Source organism: Acartia tonsa, chromosome 15 (assembly GCF_053477335.1).
Source record: "Acartia tonsa isolate MP-2025a chromosome 15, ASM5347733v1, whole genome shotgun sequence".
Taxonomy (NCBI): domain Eukaryota; kingdom Metazoa; phylum Arthropoda; class Copepoda; order Calanoida; family Acartiidae; genus Acartia; species Acartia tonsa.
The window spans coordinates 18,788,489-18,812,073 of NC_137274.1; the positions used below are offsets into that span (position 1 = coordinate 18,788,489).

The 23,585-nt window shown below is 36.1% G+C and overlaps 1 protein-coding gene across 14 annotated transcripts in view; it reads right to left on the minus strand.

Moving 5' to 3' along the window:
• MBD-R2 (PHD finger protein MBD-R2) overlaps window positions 1-23,585 on the minus strand; it is a 56,528-nt gene that overhangs the window by 20,053 nt on the left and 12,890 nt on the right. For all 14 annotated transcript variants that reach the window (XR_013875463.1, XR_013875462.1, XR_013875461.1 and 11 more), the window contains exons 8-25: window positions 23,082-23,134; window positions 22,420-22,461; window positions 22,181-22,248; window positions 21,093-21,496; window positions 19,647-19,731; window positions 18,790-18,962; window positions 17,790-17,889; window positions 15,695-15,804; window positions 15,287-15,394; window positions 13,390-13,448; window positions 12,534-12,599; window positions 11,585-11,675; window positions 10,645-10,808; window positions 8,970-9,034; window positions 8,127-8,224; window positions 6,748-6,852; window positions 5,870-5,978; window positions 5,279-5,333 (exon numbers count right to left, since the gene is read on the minus strand). Coding sequence is in view for 4 of the 14 variants with exons in the window: in XM_080149851.1 (XP_080005977.1) it covers window positions 5,279-5,333; window positions 5,870-5,978; window positions 6,748-6,852; window positions 8,127-8,224; window positions 8,970-9,034; window positions 10,645-10,808; window positions 11,585-11,675; window positions 12,534-12,599; window positions 13,390-13,448; window positions 15,287-15,394; window positions 15,695-15,804; window positions 17,790-17,889; window positions 18,790-18,962; window positions 19,647-19,731; window positions 21,093-21,496; window positions 22,181-22,248; window positions 22,420-22,461; window positions 23,082-23,134 (1,955 nt within the window). In the remaining 10 variants the exon portion in view is untranslated. The remainder of the gene's footprint in view (window positions 1-5,278; window positions 5,334-5,869; window positions 5,979-6,747; window positions 6,853-8,126; window positions 8,225-8,969; window positions 9,035-10,644; window positions 10,809-11,584; window positions 11,676-12,533; window positions 12,600-13,389; window positions 13,449-15,286; window positions 15,395-15,694; window positions 15,805-17,789; window positions 17,890-18,789; window positions 18,963-19,646; window positions 19,732-21,092; window positions 21,497-22,180; window positions 22,249-22,419; window positions 22,462-23,081; window positions 23,135-23,585) is intronic.

Genomic DNA, 23,585 nt, shown 5'->3' on the forward strand with positions numbered 1-23,585 from the left:
TGCAACAAACAAATGGAATATCAGTGCAAGTGATGTCAAGTCAGCTTTTCTTCAAGGAAATGAGCTAGACAGGATAGTCCTGGTAAAACCTCCTAAGGAGGCGAAGCTGCAAAAGAAGTTGTGGAGATTGAGAAAATGTTTATATGGATTGAGAGACGCCAGTAAGAAGTGGTATGAGAAGGTGAAACACAATCTGGAGAAGTTAGGATTCAAGAAATCAATCTATGACTCCGGACTATTCTTCTTGACAAATGACAAAGGAGAATTGGAAGGCCTGATTGGGATTCATGTGGATGATTTCATTCATTGTGGCACCAAATTCTTCAATGAAGTAGTACTGAACAAAGTACTGAGTGCTTTCAAGATAGGCAAATCTGAAACTAACAACTTCATGTACACAGGATTCATGTTGAAACAAGATGAGAATGGAATCAACTTGGATCAAGACAAATATGTTGAAGGTGTCACTGTGCCCAAGATTGAAGCAAAAAGGCTCAGTCAAACCACAGACAAGATGACTCCAGAAGAACTGACTCTGATCAGACAAATGACAGGCCCAATAAACTGGACAGTGAGAGCCACAAGACCAGACCTGGCATTCGAATTGATTGAAGCATCAACAAAAATGCAGGGTGGAACGGTAGCTGATCTCAAAGCTGCAAGAAAGACTCTTGGCATGATGAAAGATATCTCCAGAGTAAGAGTTTCAGATCTCAAGGATCTTGGAAAAGCTGAGATCTGGGTCTTCACAGATGCCAGCTTTGGCAATCTCAATGATGGGGTAGATAGTGCACAGGGATACATCATGTTTCTGGTAAATCCCACAACTGGAGATTGTGCTCCATTGGAATGGAAAGCCAATAAGATTCAAAGAGTCACGAACTCTACACTGGCAGCTGAAACAATGAGCCTCACCACAGGGATTGACGCGGCTATAGCCACCAGATGGGCGCTAAAAGAGGTACTTGGAGAGAAAATGGATTTCCCCATAATAGCTATCATTGACAACAAAGATGCTTACACTAGCATCCACAGTGCCACAGACGTAGGCGAGCGCAGACTGCGCAGAGAGATAGGCATGGTCAAGCAGTGGTTGGAGAACAAGGAGATCAGGAAACTGGTTTGGGTTCCAGGAGATCTGCAAGCTGCAGATATCTTGACAAAGAGGGGAGTAAACCCCAGAAAAATCATGGTTATTTTGCAAGCAGGAAAGATCAGCCCTGAATACATCAGAGCTATCCAAAACTAAAGAGAAAAACAACATTTTCAAAAATTTCCTGAAACCATGGTTTCAGAGATCCCCAAGATCATCAAATTTTTATTTTTTTTTACAAAAATTTTCTTTTCAAAAAATTAAAACTGTTACTTGATAAAAGGGAGAGGTCATTTTCTAGTAAATCCCGTAAAGGTGTGTGTTATAAGGCCTAAAAATAGTAGTAGAACGATAAGGTGCTCTAGATATATGTATTCCCTATTGAATAGAACAATAGGGAATTTTTTTTTTTTTTTTGATAACCGTACCTGGATTATCTAAAAAAAATACGAAATTTCTATCAAACGCTTTGTTTGGCTCAAACTGACAAAAATTTAAAAAAAATATAATTATAATAATAATGTTTTCTATAGGTACAAGGTAAAGGTTAAGAACAATCTATACCATTAAACAAAGGAAGAAGTCATTCTTTACAGGTTGATTTATTATAATTATATTTTTTTTTATTTGTGTCAGTTTGAGCCAAACAAAGCGTTTGATAGAAATTTCAGATATTCCAGGTACGGTTATCAAAAAAAAAAAAAAAAAATTTCTTCCCTATTGTTCTATTCAATAGGAAATACAAATATATAGAGCACCTTATCGTTCTACTACTATTTTTAGGCCTTATAACACACACCTTTACGGGATTTACTAGAAAATGACCTCTCCCTTTGTCAATTGAGAATATTTTTCTATATTTTACAAATTCCATATTAAAGAAAATAAACTTTTTTTACCAAAAATAAATAATTTTTCTGTTAATCTCTGAGTCGCTTTAAATCCTTATACAAAAATGATTCGTTGTAATCAAAAGACGACATTATCAAACAAACAAAACTACATCGAGTAGAGCTGTACCTTGAAATTACCGGAAATTCCCATATAGAAATCGGTAAATTCATATCTACAACGCAACACCGCAATATCAAATAACGCGGCATTGCGCTTTTTCAAGAAAATATATACGAAAAGCGGAAAAAGTTTCAGCCAGTCGTGTTTTAATACTATTGGTGGATTGATCTAAAGAAAGTTAACAAGTTATGTGTTTTAATTCAATTAAAGTATCAGTTTCTGAGCTTTTTAACTGTGTAAGACCACCGGAGCTTATTCTTCCAAGGTAGCTATTTTCAAAAATTCAGTTTTTATCAAGTTTCTTATAAAACAGATTTTTTTCTGTACCCGGGTCATTAATTTACAAAAATTGTATGTTTTTTTGTGTCAAAACATTTATTATATCGACGAAAAGATATCGCATATATCCAAATTCTAAACACCGATACATCTAAATTCATTTTTCTTACTAACATAAAAAGGTAGCAAGAAAAATAATTCTGTTACCAAAGTTATTAATAGATTATGGCATACACAGCCAATAATTTCCAAAATATAAGAATCTAAACGATAAATACTTATAGCTCCGATATCGTAAAATTGATTAAATTTATAATTGCATAATATCTATAATGTTTTACAAAGTTTTTTTTTGGGATTTATTTTCCAAACATATGTCCCAGAAATGCATAATTGTAGCAAGTAGGCACATTGCCGCGATAATTTATCTATACTTGTTTTTTAGCCAATAACAATATAAACCTTTACAAATATGTAAAAAATGTTAATAATATTATTTTCAAACATACTGACTAATTCTCAAATTTCAGTATGTCGAAATCAGCTGATGCATGGGCCGATGAGGCAGTAGAGGCAGCCCGCGTCGAGGTCGAGGACATGGACCAGGGAGATGCCAACGCCAGCCAGGGAGCAGGAGAGGACGAGCCGCTGAGAGTCCATCTCAGTGACTTCGAGATTGAGCAGTCACCGCATGCCTCAACGCGTATTCTCTTCAAAGTGCCCGAGGAAGAGTCATTGGACGAGTTCATTGAGGCCACCCTAGACTGGATGGAGAAGGAGACCAGGCCTATGTGCATCTCGGTGGACGTGTTCATGAGGTGGTTCATGGAGGAGACGAACGAGGCCCTCATGGCGTGTGTCAAAACGCTCACTGAGGCGGCGATTTCGGGTGGACTGCATCGTATCACGTTTTCAACGATGCAATTTGTCCCCGATTACGAACGCCATTGGTACACCATTGGTGAGTTAAACAATGAGATTCGTACCTACACGCAGTCCATAGGGGAACAGGCATTAAGCTTACATAAAGCTTTTATGTCTCCCCAAGAGGGCGTGTTAGCATGCTTTGCAGCATGCTATGCTGAGTTCTTTAATAAGAGCTCACTTGGGAAAACCCCGTCGGAGCTGGCTGTTCAGCAGGTGCTAGGATGGCTGGTGATGCATCACAAACATGCGTACATCCACAAACGCAGGCCGAAGCAGCGTAACCTGATCCCGTTGCCCATGCCGTTGCCGCTCTCCATGACCCGAGAATGGGCGGAGGATGAGTACATGGTGCGTCTACTCAAGTCTCGCGGCTTGTTTAGAGGGCGCCGCGCACGTAGCTCGAGCAGGAAAAGCAACACCAGGAGGACATCCCACAGGACATTGAGCCGCAACCGCGCGGACTCTGTAGTTTCAGGCGCAATGCCGCGAGGAGGGAGAAGCCCGATGTCAAATGGTTGTTTGGAACGGCTGCTCCACCAGGTGATGAAGTCAGGGAGGACACGTGACAACTATCAGCGCGAGCGCGAGGTGAGCAGGGTTACCGGCCGCATTTCGTCCCTTTACAAGGACAAGTGCGCAGAAGTTACTGGTTTACGGGTGGAGGTAGAGACCATGAAGCTCCAACTTGACTTACTCCGTGAAAAGCAAGAAGGAGAAAGTGCATTAGAAGTCAATAAGTTAAAATTAGAGGTAAAGAGGTTGCGTGAGAACGAGAGATGGCAGGATGCTTCGTATGACCGGCTGTTCAAGGTCAAGGATGCGCTTTATCACGACAAGCTCAGCCTGGAGGAGGAGATAGAAAATCTCAAGCTTTCTAAGAAAGAAAGGAGGCAAAAGAAGAAGGACAAGAAGAGGAAGTAAGAGTAGTATTAGAGAATATACTATTGCAGGTCTCCTGTTGTGTTGGCCCAAGTCCCACTCTTCCCTTCTACTGTGAACCAAGAATCTTATTTTATTGTCATAGTTATGTTGCTGATTTATTAGTAATAATATGAATCTATTAATATGTCTCCAATAAAATAAGTTCACATTTCAATCTGTGTATTTTATATTTTCATATATAAAGAATCCTATGAGGTTTTAAATATGTTTCTACAATTGTTTCAGTATACTTACAATGCCTAGAATATGTCAGGGTTTATGCAGTGCAGCTGCTCTATGATCAATTAGGTACGAACATTTCCAAATAGACCACTTTTGTGGTAATTAACAGTATGTATAGACATGGGAACTTCAGTAGTGCGAGGCTTGTGGTGCAGAACTGAGATTCTGTTAACCGGTTGCCATGCTCGGGGGAAAAAAATGACTACCTCGGGGAAATAAATGATACCTCACGGACAAAAATGACTACCTCGGGGAGAAAAAAGAATATTTACATCCACTATTAAAGGGGTCGTTTATGTGAGAATGAATATTTCAATCCAAAGGTAATAAATGATCGAGCTATAGCTCATCATTTAATGCCGATATTGCAAAATTTTCATTGTAAAAATTAATTTTTAAATAAAAATTTTAGAAAAAAATCTTCCAACAAAAAAAATTATCATAATCCAAGATGGCGTCAATACATGTAAATAATAATTTCAAAACAAAAATTAAATCTTGAATATCTTTTTTCACAGATTGAATTTCAAAAATAAGTCGGTAAGATCCATCGAATGGAAAAGGTTTGAAACCGATAGAACATTTCTTTATGCTAAAACATATTTTTTCTCACGCTTAAAAATTTTTCTCGCCATTCAAAAAAAATGAAATTAAATGAAAATCATATGTATTATTTAAATTATGTCTTATCCCTTTAGTTTTATTGTTATTTATCGCTTCGTATTATAGACAGCTTTCCGCGGACATTATGCAGATAGTATGGCCGAGAACCGGTTCTAATCCAGCGGATATTAATCCTACCTGTCCTGTGGCTGGTGACCCTGTCTGGAGGCATACCTCTTGGAACGGGTACTTCCTGCCAATACATGAATGATTATTTTCACGTGCTTAGGAACCGGTACCCAAAGTTTAATAACCACGTTTTCCTCAGAAACTTTGGGAAATTTTAATGAAATTTAATTGGTAGTGTCCAAACTTATAAACCAATTATTTTAATATACTAGGTACAGGGTTATTTTTTTTCAATTATTCATTATTTTATTTATCGTCCATTGTCTTATCCATCAAGATTTCTGAACGAATGGAACATTGGACTGTAATTTACACTGGTACCCAAAGTTTAATAACCACGTTTGCTAAAAAACTTTGGGGGCCATTATTAAATTTTGATTGGTTGGTAGTGCCCAAACTTTTCAACCAATATCATTACACTTGGAACAATTTTGATCCTAATAAGTCGAGTGAATTTATTATTACTTGGATCTTACACCAGATTATCATGTACTCTAAATGAAACTTGTAGCTGATTAAAATAATCCCCTTCTAATGGATGAACGGACTGACCAATAAATTAATGTGGTAGTGCCCAAACTTTTCAACCAATCTCATTACCTGGAGAGCCTCTGTTTGTAGAGTTATTATCAGGTGTCTGTTTTCTCTTGTCATACTTCTGCTTGGCCTTGGCTATTACATCAAGAAGAATTGTATCCGAGGAAAATTCCTGAAACGACAAGGTATTAGTTATCATAAAAACCAGGAAGCTAAAATTGTTATGTCATCACAAAAAAGGAGAATTTTAAGTAATGTTGAATTTGGAAGATTATTAAAAAATATCAAGAACAAGATTGGTCCTAAAATGCTACCTTGAGGCACACCACTATCTACTTCTAATGGTTCAGAGTCAAATAGCCCAAGCCTTACAAATTGAGTTCTATTCTAGGAATCTATTCTAAAGGGATAAGACAATGGATGATAAATTGATGTAAATCTAAACAAAATTGCCCCTTCTGTAATAAGACAATGACCGTTATATTTATGTACATCTTTAATGATGATTCACAAAATTACCCCCTTGGTTGCAACGTTTGGACGCTTAATTTAATGCCCCCCCCCCCTATAAAATATTGTAAGTGTTGGTTTTTTTAATACCCGGCTATAAGCCATGTACAAAGCTTACCTGCTTGTTATCTCCCAGCCTGGTCCTGCTGTAGGCCATGTCCATAGCTTACCTGCTTGTTATCTACCTGCCTGGTCCTGCTATAGGCCATGTCCACAGCTTATTGCTTGCTGTCTCCCAGCCTGGTCCTGCTATAGGCCATGTCCAAAGCTTACCTGCTTGTTATCTCCCAGCCTGGTCCTGCTATAGGCCATGTCCACAGCTTACCTGCTTGTTATCCCCCAGCCTGGTCCTGCTATAGGCCATGTCCCCATAGCTTACCTGCTTATTATCTATCAGCCTTGTCCTGCTATAGGCCATGTCCACAGCTTACCTGCTTGCTGTCTCCCAGCCTGGTCCGGCTGTAGGCCATATCCGTGACAGTGGGAGAGTTACCAACATACTCCTCCAGTAGACAGGTCAGGTACGAGTGGTAGTGCTGAAAGAGAAAGTTGCATCAAGGGCATTTTAGAAAAAATTATTTCAAGCAAAAGTTATAAGTATATCATGATTTTTACTACAATAGATAACAAAAAAATTCAACATATCTACTTAAATTAGTCGTCATGCTGTTTTTTTTTGTGAAAATAAGCCAGCAATAATAATTGCATATATCACAAGAATATGATTTTCAGGTCTTTATATTTTGGAAACTACGAGGTAGAAAATTTAAATTCTTTCAAATGAACCTTTGATCAGGAAAAAAAAGTAGTTCACTAAATTCAATTTCATATGTATTTTGTGCAACTACCCCCTTAAAAAGGAATTATTATTAATGTCATAAGTATGAATGGCAATCCGCCAATTTTTTGGGTCGAAGTCGGATTCCTAAAGAAATCCGCCAAAAAAAGCGGATTAATTTGTGGATTGCAGATTCTTGTTTATTTTGAGGAATGCAGATTTTCAGAATGCGGATTCTAGCAATATTTTTAAAGGTCTTTATATAAATAACAAGGTTATTTTCTAACCCTTACTTAACCTAACCTAACCTAAAATAAGCATGAAAAGCTACTATGAAAATTAAATACATAAAAGCTTTAGATGCACCCACCATTTTACCTGTAGTGGCAAAAAAACCTAGTTTTAATCTTATGATTGTACATTTTTATATTCGTAGAAAACTGGATATTGACAAAAATGGTATCAATTTTGTGTTTTTGTTTTATTATTCGTAGAAAATTGTCTGTAATAATTTTTCAGTATGGCTGAGAACCGGTTCTAATCCACCGGATATCATTAATCGGTTTCGAAGTTATACAGATCATTGTTCTTGTATTCATTTGTTTTTTTTAGACCGTTTCTTCGGCATCTCGTGACTAAAAAAACTGGTTTTAATCTTTTGTTAATTTTATTTCCGCGGAATGTTGTTTATAATACGATGCGAGAAAAAACTATGTCTAGCGTCGTATTATATCCAGCTTTCTACGAATATAAAAATGTACAATCATAATATTAAACCCAGTTTTTTTGCCAGTGCCTTCGGCACCTCGGGGCTAAAAAAAACTGGTTTTAATCTCATAATTGTACTTTCTTTATCCGCGGAAAGCTGTTTATAATACGATGCGAGAAATAGCTATTCTCGTATTTATTTGTTTTTTAAAAATTCCTAAGGCATCTTGGGACTAAAACACTGGTTTTAATCTTTATAATTGTACATTTTATTTCCGCGGAAAGCTGTTTACAATACGATGCGAGAAATAACTATTATCTTACCTTTACATGTTGGAGTAGAAGAGTTCCATTTCTGAATAGTTTGTTACAGCCGGGTAGGTTACACCTCACCCCTGCAGCTGAACCCTCGGGGCTCTGACCTAAACATTGTAAATATTAGGGTTAGGCCGGATATCCGGCAATATAATATTTTTATATCATACAACAATAATCTAACTTAAACATTGTTAAGATACATGGATCTAAAGGGATAAGACAATGGCCGATAAATTGATGATACATAGAATTACCCCTTCTGTAGATTACAATTGGTGGTTGAAACGCTTGGACGGACTGAGCTTAATGAACCAACCAATCAAAATTCAATATTAGTTCCCAAATTTGTTAATTCAACAAATAAGAAAACGTTATTTTTAAGACTTTGGGGACTAGTGTAATAAACAGCTCAATGTCCCCTCCCTCCCTAGAATTACTCCTTTTGTTGATTACAATTGGTGGTTGAAAAGCTTTGACACTTAACTTGATGAACCAACCAATCAAAATTCAATAACAGTCCCCCCTTTAGCTGGGGAACCCATGCAAATATACACCCCTGACCAATTCAAAATTCATGTTTTCTTTTTTTTTGATTTTGTTCCAAAGTTAAGAAGCCCCCCCGCTTAATATTTATTTATCGAATCGTATTATAGACACCTTTCCGCAGATATTAAAAAAAATTATATGATAAAACAAGTTGATATTAATTTTATGATTTCTATTTTAATATTCGTGGAATATTGTATGTAACATGATGTAATACATGATTTTTCAGTATGGCCGAGAACCGGTTCTAATCCAGCGGAAATAAATCAGTTTTAAAGCCATACTGGAAAATTTGAACCTTACCTGAAGAATGGTTGCCAGGGAGGGAGGAACTGGGGGTGGTACACACTCCAGCAGAATCTTTTAACCTGACAAAATAAACAAGAAATATTTTTTTCCAGTATGGCCTCGAAACCGATTAATTTCCGCTGGATTAGAACCGGTTCTCAACAATACTGCGAAATCATATAAAGCATCGTATTACAGACAATTTTCCACGAATAATAACTTAAAAATCATAAGATTAATACCAGTTTAGTTAGCGTGGGCCTTCGTGGCTAACAACACTGGTTTTAATCGTATAATTTTTCATTTTAATATCCACGGAAAGCTGTCTATAATACGATGATAATTTTTAGTGAAGCACCAAAATTTGTACAATGTACCTAGTTTCACATGAATATATCCCATATATTACATAAAGGTTTTTTATTGTTCATTTGTCCGTTCATTTGTCTTAAACAATCCACCTAACCGATTAAGTTCGCAATTTTACTTATCTTAACGCAAAGGTCTTGGGAAGGTTTTATTTAATAAACCATTCAATTATTTTGTGATGGTTTTAGGCTATTTTTCTGTCCCCTCTCTCCTTTTCCAATAAAGAGCCCATCTAGAGGCAATTAATCATAACATCCCCACTGATGATACACAAAATTACCCCTGCAGTAGATTAAAATTAGAAGCGTATGAACACTCAGCTGAACCACTCAAAATGTTTTTTTTTGAGTAAATATACTATGGTTCTGAGTAATATCATTAAATTGATTTAAAAAATCAAGTTTCACGATAGTTTTATATGAAAAATACTTTGAAATGTTGAGCATTATTTGACAAAATATCATCAAATGTTTTGTTGAGTTCAAGAGTTCATAAAAATAATAATACGCAAAAACATAACCAAATGCTGTAAATTACGAAAGTACACTATTAGAACTGTTTATAACATTACAAGTTACCATCTCTTTTTAAAAATTAACATTTTTATTGAAAATCCGTACTTTTGTGTCAATGCAGTTTGAACTCAACAAAAGATTTGATCGTATATGGTCAAAAAAATGCCTAACATTTCAAAGTTTTTTTTTATATAAAACCATGGTGAAACTTAATTTTTAAATCGATATAATGATATTAAACATAACCCTAGTATATTCACCAAAAAAACATTTAGAATCACAGTTGGAAGGTGCTTAGAATCACTTGCTCTTGTTCGTGGATAGTCCCCTTTACTTAAGTCCCCAAAGTTGTTAAGCCAACGAATAATAAAATGTTATAAAACTTTGGGGATGTAAATATTCTTTTTCTCCCCGAGGTAGTCATTTATTTCCCTGAGGTATCATTTTTTTCCCCGAGGTAGTCATTTTTTCCCCCCGAGCATGGCAACCGGTGAACAGAATATCAGTTCTGCACCACAAGCCTCGCACGACTGAAGTTCCCATGTCTATACAGTCATATTTATATGAAAATCTGAGAAATATTTTTAGAAGATTTTAGAATTTTTTTTTTGGAAGATATTAGAATTTTTATTAATTACTTTAAAAAAGCATAATTACCTCGGGGAAAAAAATGACTACTTCAGAGAAATAAATTAAAATTAAAAACCAAAATTAAACCACATCTTAGCATAAAAATGAGTTTTTGTTTAAATGAGAATGATATTCCTAAACAAAAAACTGGATAGGAATATCCCATTCTTACTAACCTGGAGTTTGCAGCTGTGTTTGAAGGCAAAACAACAGATGAATTATCTTCATGGTGACGTTTCCGACTGCTTGGGGAATCACCATTCTTGCTGTCTTCAATTATAGCGTTAGAATCACCATTGAGTAGTGCTGAGGGTTTTACAATAGCTTCGTCAGGTCCAGCCTAAAAGTAACAAATTATAAATCATTGTTCTTGAAAAAATAGTTGAATAGGATAGGTGTTTTTTTTTAAAAAGGACGGAGTAGGTTGCGATAAAAATCCGTAAAATTGTGAGTTTTGAGGCATAAAAATACATATTTGTAGAACAATGATATTCACTAAATATATTTGTTTCTAATTGAAAAGAAACGTAGACAAAATTTTTTTTAAAGTTAACATAATTTTTTTCGTTCTATTACTGTTTTTAACATAAAACTCACAACCTTTGCGGATTTTTAGCGCAACCTACTGCTCCCTGGTTTTGTGACTTACTGGTAACAATTATAGAGTTGCTACGCTTACTAAATTAAAATAACTGTTGTAGGAATCATTATGCAAAGTTTTAAATGGAAAGAAGAATTTTAATATGCCTAAATTAACGAAAAGATCTTTCCATTTGGACCATTACATAACAAAAGTTTCGACCCTGTAAATTAAACTCCTTCCCCAAAGTTCTATAACGTCATCTTATTCGTTAGCTCGAAAACTATTGTTGAATCTTGGTTCAAACTACCAGTGTCCAAACTTTTCAACCAATAATTTTAATATACCGAATTTTTTGTCATCGGTTAATTGAATATCAATTTATCTTTAAAGATCCAACTATTATCATCGCTGACATGACTTAGCAGCAGTAGAAATAATGTTTAACGTCTTTAGTTATGAGGCGGTGTCATTAAGCTGAGATTCGAACCAGCTACCTCCCCGTCGACGAGCGGCTGCGGCCGCGTGTAAAGTACCTTGTCATCCAAATTTACAGGCGGCGGTTTGATCAACTGTCGCCAGAGACTGCGAATCCGTTTCATGGCAGGGTCGAGAACAAAATCAAAATCCTGTTTCATAATATTATTATTACATTTTATCAGGGTTTGGGGAGGGGACATTGCAATGTAAATTACACTGGTATCCAATGTTTTGCAATCACGTTATATAATATATTCGTTCACTTTAAATTTTGGCGGGTTTTAATCTAAATATTAAAAAAATCTTCCAAAATATTTTTTTTAAAATCGCCGAAATCCAAAAGTACACAAAACTAAAGACGCTAAAAGTCTCAATGTCCGATAGGTATTGAAATTCTTTGGCCCAAACAGGCCATGAATAATACTGTTAGGACATACAGACAAAGGTCGTGCAATTAACCAGTTGCCCGCAAAGGGTATGAGCCTAATACCTTTAGACCTACTGGGGACTTCAGACATTATACTGGTACCCAAAGTTTTTTTTGCCAAGTTATCTGATTCTATGGCTCAAAAACGTTGGGAACTTTAAAAGAGGGATAATTTAGTTTCTCGTATTCATTCGAATCCGGTGGATAGGAACCGGTTCTCAGTCATACAAAAAACTATGTCTAGCATCGTATTATATCCAGTTTTCTACGAATATAGAAATGTACAATTATAAGATTAAAACCAGTTTTTTTAGCCCCGAGATGACGAAGGCACGGGCTAAAAAACTGGTTTTAATCTTGTAATTGTACATTCTATATCCGCGGAAAGCCGTTTATAATACGATGAAAGAAATAACCATTATAATATTTGAGTAATGAGATGTATATAAGATACCGTACATTGTCTTATCCCTTAAGATCCCAGAAAGTTGTTGGCTTAACAACTTAGGGGACTTTTTGAATTTTTTGATCTATTAAGTTGAGTGTTCAAACGTTTCAACCACTGAAAAATGTAAAATTCCTGGATGTTTAAAGTGCTGTTCAATTTCTTCTTCTCTACGTAACGAGACAGTTCCATCTTAGACCTAGGATAATACAAGGATGACAACATCCATAAAGGAAAGCTTAACATAAAGGGTGAGAAAAAAAATGCGGACATTTTTAAAATTCAAATTGCGCGGCTTATATTTATAGTAGAAAAATTTTATGCATACCGTTAAAACTCTAGGTTTTGGAAATCGTTTTAAATTAAAAAACGAGAAATCACGCAGTTTAGTAGTTCTTAAATTTTTTAGCTAAAGCAAAAAAAACTTACTACTTATAATAGGATATAGCACCCTTAACCAAAACGCACAAACACACCCTATTACTAAATACAAATACCCCTAGAATCTAGAGGCTCTTTAATCGAAAACCTACAAAATAGCTAAAACCATCCTAAATCTAACAACAACAAAAAGCATTTAAACCATCTCAAGGACCTATGTAAACTAGTAAACCCAATCGGTTCAATAATTATGGAGATCTTAAGCTTCAGACAAACAAACCTCTAACTACTTTATATAATAGGACTAGCGGCTTCGCCCCTAGCCTCTAGGGTCTTTGCCCCATGAGGTAATTAAAAAAAAAAACTAAAAATTCTGGTGCTGCCCATAATTTTTTTTTTGGGGGGGGGGGATTTTCATTTTTGGGGAGGTTGGGGGTGTCCCCCCCCCCCATAAGAAAATAGCTTAAAACCACCACAGGACCGATAGGTATATACCCTGAAGAGTAGAATCCGATCGGTTCAGTGGTTACCAAGATCTTAAGGGACGGACGGACAGACTGACAGACATCAAGCTACTTTATATAATAGGATTATTAAATAAAAAATACCTGAAAACCTCTCCTGCAGGACTCTCCATGTAGACATCCCACTTGCCATTGGTGATCCCCTGAAACAAGAATGATAACATACATAAAATTGTAAGTTTTGTTGAAAAGCTGGTTAAATACTGGATACTATTTAAAGACATACTTACATTTTTAGACTTTATTACATTGTACTTTGTTGTCCTAGGAATTTGTATTCCATAATATCAATTCAATCTGATAATTAAATCACATAAAAATTTGTTGTTAAAAAAGTTAAAATATTAACATGTTTAAAATGGACATACGAACATTCTGCTAACGATTATAGAGTTGCTACGCTTTCTAAATCATACCTACCAACTTTAGGAATCACCATGCAAAGTTTAAAATCGATAGGACAATTCTAGCAAGTCTAAGTTGACGAAAAGAGCCACAAAAAATCTAACCGTTATGGACGGACCGACCCTAATTATAGTATAGCTTCGCCTTTAAAAACAAGAATGATAACATCAATAAAAACGAAGCTCTAAAATCAGACGATAGAAGAACGAATATAAATACATGTAGAAATGGTAAGAACTTGATAAGCAGTATACAAAAGGGAGAGGCGGATGTGCCACTTTTTGAAACCAAAAGTAAAACGGACATGATCTCATTCCATAAAAGAGTTACAGCTCCAAAATTAGGCACAGCAGTTGCTTTTGTGGAGAACAATATGGAACTGTGAAGTAACGGCGGCGGAATCACCGCTCCCACCTAAAACCGCTGTTTCCTGCCGAAATTTTGTTTGCTTTTTTTCGCCAAATTAGACAGTTCTCAATCATCTGAGATAAAATATTTTCTCTCATAATTTTTATGAATTCGGCGGGAGCGGCGGTTCCGCCGCCGTTTCCTCACAGTTCCACAAAAGAAACTGCTGTGCCGAATTTTAGAGCTGTAACTATTTTATGGGCTGAGATCATGCCCGTTTTACTTTTGGTTTCAAAAAGTGGCACATCCGCCCCCCCTCTTTATAAGTCTAAACAAAATTGCATGTAAACTGTATACAAGCATCACTACGAAAGGCAATGGACATCAGGGTGGGTCGATTTTGGAATTTCACATTAGTAGACATTGGCAAGGGTTACTGGGCCAATATAAAACCCTGTGAAACTTAAAAGAGGTTTTTTAATCCAAAAAAAACGGGCGCGCGGGGGGTATAAAATGTGCCGGCCCCCTATATAAAACCAAAAATTGAAATTCCTTCAAACACATGCATGTTGCATATCAAAATGACCGCATTAAAATGCTGATTACAGATCTGAAAACTGTTTTGAAAAATATTGATTCAGTCTGAACTGATTTTCAAATGACCTACAAAAATGAACAATTTTGACTAAATCAGCTGTTTTTAGGTACTTAATGAGATCTTATTCGAACTAGGAGCAATATTTTTCAAAACAGTTTTCAGATTCGTAATATTTTGATATGCAACATGACTGTGTTTGAAGGAATTTAAATTTTTGGTTTTATAAGGGGGTTGGCACTATTTATACCCCCCGCGCGCCGGTAGCCATAGGAGCCAAGTCACTTTTGAAACTTGTTTGGGGCTTATCATACATTATACGACTTCCACAACTTATGATAACAGTAAAATCTAAAAAAGGGGGAAATGGGCCCACCCAAATGGACATTAAACAAAATTATCCCTTTTATAGATATTGATGAAAAAAATTAATAAAACCTAAATTAGTATTTAATATATTACCCAAAGTGTTTTAAGCCAAAGAAAATCAAAAATAATGGGCTGTTTATTGCACTAGGCCCCAAAGTTTTATAATAACATTTTCTTATTTGTTGGCTTAATAACTTTGGGTGATTTTTGATTAGCTGATCCACTAAACTGAGTGTTCAAACATTTTAACCACTATTTTTTCACCTTAGTTCTAACGTACACCATCTTCTTCCATCCCTCCGGCAGCTTGGGCGCCCGTAGTGAAACCGGTTTTCCAGGCCCCGGATACATCACTCCCTCTACCAGACAAGCCTAAAGGAAAATTGTTAAAAAAAATGTAAAATGTTTTTTTGGGGGGGGAGGGTAATTTTTTTCTAAGGGCTATTTTTCTTGGAAGGGTGGTGGTACCCTCCCCCAAAATAGTTATAAACCTTCCCGGGACCTATGAGAAGCTACCCTGTTAAGGAGAACCCGATCGGTTCAGCGAAATCCTTCGGTATAAACACACAGACAGACAGACAGACAGACATTCTGTTACTTTATTATAAGGATAGAAAATGGGGCTTTAACGAACTTACTGAAAAAAAAGCACCAAAGTACCAAAACATTTACCTTCAGACTTTCAGGACTCTTATTAAGATCCAGACTGAGATATGGGAATTGTGCAGGTCTAGTCTCCACCTCGGCTCCGCTAATATCCTTGGTCTCGTCCTTGTCAGGCGCTAACATTTGGATAAATTGGATTAATATTCATAAATCTCAAGGGATAAGACAATGTCCGATAAATTGATGTATATCCCCAATGATGACATACTAAATTACCCCTTCTGTAGATTACAATTAGTGGTTGAAACATTTGATGAACACTGAACTTAATCAGCCAACTAATCAAAATTCAGTAAAGTCCCCAAAGTTGTTAAGCCAACAAATAAGAATACATTATTATAAGACTTTGGGGACTAGTGTAATAAACAGCTCATTGTCCAATTGGCCTGTTTATATAATATTCCCCAAAGTTTTTTAATAACCTTTTCTTATTCGTTGGCTTAACAACTTTGGGGACTATATTAAATTTTGATTAGTCGGTTCATGAAGTTGAGTGTCCAAACGTTTCAACCACTAATTGTAATCTACTGAATCAATATTTTGTGTATCATCATGGGAAGGTGCTTCAATCTATGGGTCATTGTCTTATCCCTTTAGATCCCTAGTTTTAACAGGAATCTTAAGGGATAAGACAACGGAGGAAGATTAATCGATGTATGTACGTCGTACATCCCCAATGTTGATCAACAAAATAATCCCTTCTATAAAAAGAAATTCAGACACTGCTGTTTGGTGCCAACTAGTCAGATTAAATAAAGTAAACCAAAGTATTTAAGGATAAGGGTTGGGCCGGATATCCGGCCGGATATCCAGTCATTTTCAATATCCGGCAGGATAGCGGATTTATGAACTTTCCGGTTACATGATATCCGGCTGTTTTTTGACGCCGGATATCCGGTTATCCGGCCGGATAACCGGTAATTTGCCGGATATAAAACGTTGACCAGATATCCGGCCGGCATTAAAAATCAGCCGGATATCCGGTATCCGGCGAAAAAAGTATCCGGCCCAACCCTATTAAGGATACGAATTATCGAACGTGATTAAGAAATTTGTTTGTGTCACTTTATTTTATAGTCTAAAGTCCCCTCCATCTACTGTGATTTTAAAGAAATTTAAGAAACTAGAGGCCTCTAGTGGCACTGAAAATGTTTTTTTTTATATTTCAAATAAGTATGTAATTATTTTTTTTGTTGCGTTCTAGTCTGTAAGTAAATTTTTTTCTCGATTTTTTGTGATTTCTCAACGAGAGGGTGGTGGTACCCTCCCCCAAATAGTTATGAACCTTCCCGGGACCTGTGAGAAGCTACCCTGTTAAGGAGAAACTGGTCGGTTGAGCGGTTAGCAAAATCATTCGTTACAAACACGCAGACAAACATACTGTTACTTTATTATAAGGACTAGCGGCTTCGCCCCTAGCCTCTAGGGGCTTTGCCCCAAGAGATGGTAAAAAAAGTGAAAGGTGAAATTTGTAAAAAAAAATATTCCACAAAGGAAAGGACCAAGGATATTTCTTACAAAAAAAAAAAAAAAAAATGGGGGGGATTTTTTGTTTGTTTTTGGGGGGGTTGGGGGTGTCCCACCCCCCAAGAAAATAGCTTAAAACCACCACAGGACCAACAGGTATATACCCTGAAGAGTAGAATCCAATCGGTTCAGTGGTTACCGAGATCTTAAGGGACAGACAGACGGACAGACATCAAGCTACTTTGTATTATAGACTAGCGGCTAGGGGCTCTGGTAGGAGGGGGAAAAGTTGACCTTATCCCATTTTAAATTTGAGTTTCAAAAGAGTTAAAAAAAAAAACATTTTTTTGGGGGGGTGTAGAACCCTCCCAAAAATAGTTAAAAACCTTCCCAGAACCTAAAAGAAGCTTCACTGTAAAGGAGAACAATATCGGTTCAGCGGTTAGCGAGATCCTTTGGGACAGACAAAAAACGTTTACTACTTTATATAATAGGATATGGGTAAACCATAACGCCCAACTGGAGAATTGATAATTTTTTTTGGAGTGAAAATCAACCCCCCCCCTTTCCCCCAAAAAGCTCGGACGTCAGTCTTAATAACGGCGAAACTTTCTAGTCACTAATCCATTCATACCTGCATGGTTGTTACAATTTAGATCCTCTTTTGTTGGCCCAATCTTATTCTTGGCGCATTTTTCTTTTCGCGGCTTTTTTTCAACGGCCTCAGCAGAAAACTGTTAGGAACAAAAAATATAAGGACTTGAGTGGCGGGCACACAGTTTTTCCATGGGGAAAAATAAAAAAATATTTAGGGGGGAAAACTGAAAAAATCAGCTGATATTATTATCCAGAAAATTGGCCGCAGGGTTGCTAGTAAGGGGGAAAATTTTTGAAAAAAATAACATGGTCTCAAATGATTCCAGGGGTGTATATTCTGCACAAGATTTTTTTTCCCCCAGCTACAAATTTTTTTATTTTTTTTCCCCCCCTAGTTTTTTCTCACCAAGTAGGGGGGAAAATGGAAAAATATTTAAATATTTCTATATTTTATTTATTTTATCCCTCCTACCACACATTTTTATAGTTTTTTTTCACCAAGGAGGGGGGAAATGGAAAAATGTTTTCAGTTTTCTTAATTTTTACATTTTTTTTCCCTCCAACCACTTATTTTTATTTCCCCCCCCCCCCCCTGAGCCGGGGATCCAATGTAGAATATAATCATATGATATCAATCTGAATGATTCCAAATTGCCTTATTCAGCGAGAAATGCAATAAAAAAAATTTTTTGGTGGCGACGGACGGCGGGAGCGGCAGTCCCGCCGCCATTTTTTTTTTTTTTTTGAAAGATACCATAATTTTGGATAATTAGTGACACAACCAAGAAGATTTCACTCAATTATCTCTAAAACTAAGGGAGTAGCGCCTAAATAAAATTGTTAGTATGTCGTGTGCAGAGTCACCACATTTCATAGAAGGGTTATTAACATTAGATTTTATTCTATTTTTGTAGATTTTTTTATGTAATTTTGGAGGATTTTTCACAAAAATAATTATGGTAAGGCATCGATTTTTTTTTAAAGAGTTCACCTCAACTCTGTACCTTACCCTTCATTTTAAGGCCTTATATCTTTTCCTGATTATTCAAAGAACCATCACGGGCTGTCATAACTGGCCGCGATGAACTGCCGGCGGCTTTTTTGGGCCTAGTCGTCAGCTGACCCGCTGATAGCTTTTTTCTTTTTCGGCTGTTGACGATTTCTGTGGTTTTTATGTCCTGAGATTCGGATTTACGCTTTGTTCCTCCGACTAAATAATAAAAGAAAATAGTTTCACTTAAATAATGGAACTCTAAGGTGAAGGGGTAATGGGGTGTCCCCCCCCCCAAAAAAAATTTATAACTACGTTACCCCTCCCCCACTCCCAACAAATATTCACAAACCCTTATTAAACCCCACCAATAAAAGGCTTGGACGTCCTTCGGGTTAGTTGCATGAAGTGCATTTGACGAGTTTAGGTATTTTGAGTAGTAAACCTATAAAAGATATTCAAAAGGAAAATTGATTTTTTCCAGACAATTATTGTGATATACTTAAAAATGTCTGATTTTTTATTGTTCAGGCAACCATTTCAGAAAAATAATTGTCAGCATAAATAACAAGAATACTAGAATCTACCAACACACTCACACACACACAAAGACATACACACACACTCATACACACATTGACAAAGACAAACATCCACACAAACACATAACATTCACACAGAAAAACAGACACACATACAAATAAACACACGCACACAAACACACACACAGACATTAAAAAACACACACACACACTCATACACACATTACAAACACACGAACTCACACAAACATACAAAAACAAACACACAGACACACACACATACATACAAACCTACACAAACACACACACACACACACACACACACACACACACACACATAAACACACACAAACACACCAACCTGTAGAAGTTTTATTTTTGAATTTGTTCTCCTTCTCTGATGTTAGTTTAGAATGGGAGAACCCGTTCAGTTCTTCACAAGTTTCCTAAATAATACAAGAATGCAGAGATCTAAAGGGATAAGACAATGGCCGATAACTTTTATACATCCCAAATGATGATAGACAAAATTACTCTATCTGTAGCCTAAAATTTGTGGTTGAAACGTTTGAACACTCAACTTAATAAACCAACCAATCAAAATTTACTAAAGTCCCTAAAGTTGTTAAGTCAACGAATAAGAAAACGTTATTATGAAACTGTTGTAATAACTAGTGATCCGGATTCAGATTCCAAAATTGACCCAAAATTGGGCGGATTCCGGATCCGGATTGCCATCCCTAGTATTAACAGCCCATTGTCCCCCCTCTCTCTCTCTCTGATAAGTAGCGAAACACAATAAATCATGAAATGGACAACTGGACCAAGTAAGTTACAGAGCAGATGTTCAAGTTTTATTACAAAGAATTACAGAGAATATGCAACTTAAAGTAAATCACGAAACCTTTAGAACAACAGACAGACAAACAAAGCAATGTATAGATTTACTATAACTTGAATCTTAAACCAGATTACCAAGTGATACTTGTAGCAGGCTAAAATAACAATCTTCCCCATCCCCTCCCCTCCTGCTGGATAAACTAACTGACCATAAATAAACAGAGGAAATAGCAATCCTGTCATATTATCCACGTATATTCTAAATGTGCAAATGTTATGGGAATCTTCACTAAAACGGGGAGTATGCACGAACGAGAGCAAGTGATTCTTGACACCTTCCAGCAGTGATCCTTAATATTTTTTTGTGAATATACTAGGGTTATGTTTTATATAGTTACTAGCGGCTGCGCCCCTAGCATCTAAAGGCTCTACATACATTCGAAGAGATAAAAGAAGGGAAGAAAAATAGCTTAAAACCATACCCAGACTTATTCATAAAAATTAAATAGCCTAAAACCATCTCATGGCCTATACAAAGCTTCCCTCTAAAGGAGAACCATATAGGTTCAGTGGTTAACGAGATCCTTCGCTACAAACAAAAAATCTTATATAGTTATTATACCAACTAAAAAAATAAAGTTTCGCCATATGTAGTTTTTTATAAATAAAACTTTGAAATATTAACAGTATGCTATCCCTTTTTCTAAATTAACATTTATCATTAAAAAAGTTTACTTTTGTGTCGCAGCAGTTTGAACTCAAAAAAAAAATTTGATGATATTTAGCCAAAAAATGTATAACATTTCAAAGTGTTTTTCATATTAAATCATGTTAAAATTTATTTTTTAAAATAGATTCATCGATATTAAACAAAACCCTAATATTTTCACACAAAAAACATTTAGAATCACTTGCTCTTTTTCATGCATAGTCCCCTTTCAGTTGTAATAAAAATAATTATTCTCACCTCTTTTGATTCTCCATTGTTGAGGGACTCAACCTTGTCACCCCCGTTATTCAGACATGTCATGCCGTTGGCGTCAGCATTAGTTGTATCACAGTTAAGTTTTGGACTGGGGGATGAGGTAGCAGCATTTTCATTGTTTGGAGACGACTTTTCGTGAATTAAAGACGACTTTTCATTATTTGAAGACGACTTTTTGTCTCCGCCATTTAATACAATATCACTTGCCACGGCGGCGCCATTTTTTTCATTTATTTTTTGTCTTTTCTTTGTTGATAACAATTTGGAACTTTTGTTGTTTTTTGCCTGGGTAATATTTTTCTTAGTTTTACTCTGCTTTGTAGTGTGGGCATTTGTTGACATGCTGCTGGTGGTGGAAATTAAGGCATCATTGCTATTACCATTTCCTGAAAGAAAAATATGTTTAAGTTAGGGTTAAGCCGGATATCCGGCCGGATTTACGGTCATTTTCCTATATCCGTCCGGGTACCGGATATTAAAACTATTCGGTTACATGATATCCGGCTGATTTTTGGCGCCGGATATCCGGTAATTTGCCGGATATCGAACGTTGGCCAGATATCCGGCCAAAAAAGTATCCGGCCCAACCCTAGTTAAGTACCATCGTTTACGCCCCTAGATGCCCCTGGGGGCACTTTTAGGAGGGGTTAGTGGATTATTTTTTTTTTTAAATGACAGTACTTTTTATTAGGGGGAAGGGGGGGAGTAAGGTGTGATTTTTATCTAGAAGAGATTTCTCTTGAAAGAGTGTAGGTACCCTGCCCTAAAATAGCAATAAACCTTCCCTTGGCCTATAAACGCCTCACTGTAAAGGAGAACCAGTTTAATATTAATAAGAGACTTGAGCTAGGGGTGTATTATATTCTGCACATTCACAAGATTCATTTTCTCCCCCTGCTGCAAATTTTTTATTTTAAATGGAAAAAAAATGTTTTACGTTCTCTAAATTTTACATTTTGTTCAGAATTTAATTTGCAGAATATACACCCCTGACTTTAGCTACTGACAAGACAGAAACACACAGACATCATTTATATTATTTTCCTACATGCTGGAAACTGCTGGATTACCTGAGGTATTTGTTGTTGATCTGAGACTTGAGCTGGAGGAATCTCTGCTGGATATACTCGAGGCACTTCTAAACATAATAAGGATGAAAACATCCATACTAGGAGAGTATCTTTTTGGAGGGGGGGGGGGGGGATGGTGGGGAGAAAAAAAATCGCCCCCGTCTTACCCCGTAAAATGTAAAATACCCATAAAACAATGTTCATTATATGGGGCCATATAAAAAATTTAATAATGTTACCTATTACTGTGAGGAGAATCAATGGAAGAATTTCTGTCCAAACTGGTAAAATATTTGAACATCATTTCATTAAAAAATTACTTAAATTACTTCAAGAGACCTCTAGGGGTAATTGATGTTGGTGACACCCCCACCCCGTGTTCAATTTTAGTTCTAAAATGAAAAAATTTAAATTTAAAATTTCTTTGGGAAAGAAATTTTTGTTTAGGGGCGATTTCTCTTTGGATTGTAGTAATAACCTCCCCAAAAATAGTTGAAACCCTTCTAAGGATCTAAGTAAAGCTATTTTTAAGCAGAACCATAATTGGTTCAGTGGTTAACAAATTAACAATATTCTTTGATTCAGACAGACATCCTGTTGATTTTATATATGAATTACAATATTACCAAATTATTGGGCAACACATGTTTTAATGGACATATTGAATTTCTAGTAACGATTATAGAGTTGACACGCTTTCTAAATCATACCTAAAACTGTTACAGGAATCATTATGCAAAGTTTAAAATAGAAAAGACAATTCTAACAAAGAATAATAAGTGACAGTATTTAAATGTAAACAAAGATCAGCTGATTGTAAGGCATGGTACAATTGGTGCGCAATTGCCGCGTAATATTATATAACTATATTATGTCGTCTTGTGGTGAAATAATATATTTCCTGGCAGAAACTGGAGTTTTTATGTTGAGAACTTCTTTCACATTAAACTTGGCCTGCAGAGTGGACAGAAAAAAATAAGTACCTAATCTTTTTACCAGAGATTTTAAGGGATAAGACAACGTTATATATCCCCAATGATAATTAACAATAACACGCCTTTTGCATATTCAAATCATTTGTTGAAAAGTTTGGACACGTTCTCATGTTAATTTACGATTACAGAACTTTATATTCCACTGTACTATCCCTTTAACTGACAGTTTTGGGGGTGGGGGGACAATTTTTCAACGGATATCTCAATTTAGAATATAAAACTTTGGGGTGCTTACACACAAAGTGTCTGTTTAGCACTGATAACTCCTTCACATGATTTTTAATAAGTTGAAAATTGGAGGTGGGAGTTTTTTTTCCCATGCCTAACCCCTGTGGGATGCCCTAACCCTGCTGGGCTTTTGCTACCTATTATCCAATTATATCATATATAGTATTATAAAGTTTTTTTTG